Raw genomic sequence first — 1,827 nt, forward strand, 5'->3', positions numbered from 1 at the left:
ACCATAATGATAGTTCCGCCTTACATACGCACCTTACATTTTATCACTATAAATTTATACCTATAAACTTCAAGTACATCATACATCGAAGTATTCTTGGCATGCGTTAGATGGAATATACATAAAACATTATACAGTTGGCATGCATTAGTATGAATTATATAAACCCATGTCCATGTATGTCGTTGGTTGTGTGCTAACTATGGGTCTCGGTTGTATTTCACCACGCGGCATCACACCTGTCAGCATTATGGTTTGATTTATGCACTGTTTATATTCTACAGTTACCATAGATATTTCAACGTCTTTGTATTAATGGGCGTGGGCTTTTATGGTCCCGCCGCAGTACTCATCCGGTGACAGATCATCCATGCCTTTACGACGGTCCGTCCTTCCGGGGCAGGTGGCATGGTCTGGTTTCTCCAGCCATGTGACACCTTGGGAAAGCCAACTTTGATCTCCCCGCCAGCGACTCCCGCCATACTTCAACGGCCCAGATCTCTTCTGGAGATCGGAGGGCTGGAGATCTCTCAGGGTTTTTCGGTGATATTTATGCGTCCATACACCATGTTAATTCATTTGATGTCTGCGGCCATTGCGGCTGGTTCACTGTTCCTCCTCGAGCTCGCCTCCAACAACTCATTACTGCAACCTGCTATGCTCCGGAGCTGTATTCCGCTCGCAACGAACCTTGCAGGTAATAAGGGTGTTTCTCTCAGTTTTGTATTTGCTTTATGGTTTGGTTATCACTGAGTTATTACTTATAGCTGTTTCGTTTCCCTTGTCAAGTTTTATACGGCCATTTTGGCTATGCTCCGGGCGACTTCCATGGTGGCTTGCTCTGCGACAACCCTCTAACAACACCAGGTATGATTCTCGGCAGTTTAGAGTCTATTTGTTTGGTATGGTTCAGGGTTACAGTTATGTATACCCTGTATGGTCTTATGCAGATCTCTGATTCAATGTGGTCTTCTCATCCGCTTCCGGGTGTTCTCGGTGAAGAACCTTTACAGTTAGCCGCTTCATAGCTAGGTTATGACTGTGCTTGTCCGGTTACAAGTTATTGACTGCAGAGGGTTCTGGGTTTATTATACCCGACATGTTTTCTTTTCGTTTTGGTAATACCGAGCCGCCTAGCGGCAAACTTGGATTAATTGCTGTGATTGCATGGTTCAGATCTGGCCTACACGCGCAGATATGGTCGTGAATATTTTGGGCTTGTTCCCTTACACAATGTATTGATATATTTGTGTGATTAATTCGCCGTTTCGATGCTGTCATGAACTCTTCAGCCCCCAGGCAATTTCGCTAATGTTTTGGGTTGTTTTTCGTTTTAAATGTCCATTACTCATGAACAGAGACTTAGGGTTTATATGCTGTACCGGTTTTGACTATCATCGAACGGCATATGCCTCGGCTTTGCCAAGTTATAATGATCATCTTTGCTATAATCTCTGTATTTTAAATGCTATTATTTCACCGGTCGTTTTGATATAACTTTGGTGAATGATTGATGTTAAATAGATAATCCCCTTTCCCTGTGAAAAGGGCTACTCTCTATGCACGACTTCTGTTCTTTCGCACAGTCCTTCAGATTATTATAAATATATGTTGTTACAGTTTGCATGCACAGGCTCGCTGTTTTTCAATAGAGTTACGTTTCTTTTTACTCGCATGCACAGGTCTTCTTCTCAGAATTAGTAAGGTTATGATTTATTACCAGTTACATGCTCCCGTTTCGGGTTTAACATAAATGTCTTTCATTCTGTCTGCATGCATTAAATCTGGATATGTACCTCCACAGTTATCATTTGTTGTTATAATACG

The 1,827-nt window shown here is 42.3% G+C and overlaps 1 protein-coding gene across 1 annotated transcript; it reads left to right on the forward strand.

The window, feature by feature from the left end:
* The first annotated feature begins 408 nt into the window (after positions 1-408).
* Positions 409-1,359, forward strand: LOC149206767 (uncharacterized). Its single transcript, XM_089397795.1, has 3 exons — positions 409-697; positions 790-867; positions 951-1,359. The coding sequence occupies exons 1-3, from the start codon at positions 409-411 to the stop codon at positions 956-958; spliced, it is 375 nt and encodes a 124-aa protein (XP_089253921.1). The 3' UTR covers positions 959-1,359.
* The last annotated feature ends 468 nt before the right edge of the window (positions 1,360-1,827 follow it).

This window comes from Pinus tabuliformis, chromosome 1_2 (assembly GCF_031772625.1).
Source record: "Pinus tabuliformis cultivar Carrire ecotype Pingquan chromosome 1_2, CPIR1, whole genome shotgun sequence".
NCBI lineage: Eukaryota > Viridiplantae > Streptophyta > Pinopsida > Pinales > Pinaceae > Pinus > Pinus tabuliformis.

Coding starts and splice junctions, on each gene's coding strand:
- LOC149206767 (XM_089397795.1), top strand. CDS start 409: ATGGTCTGGTTTCTCCAGCCATGTGACACCTTGGGAAAGCCAACTTTG. Junction 698..789: donor GCTCGCAACGAACCTTGCAG/GTAATAAGGGTG, acceptor TCCCTTGTCAAG/TTTTATACGGCCATTTTGGC.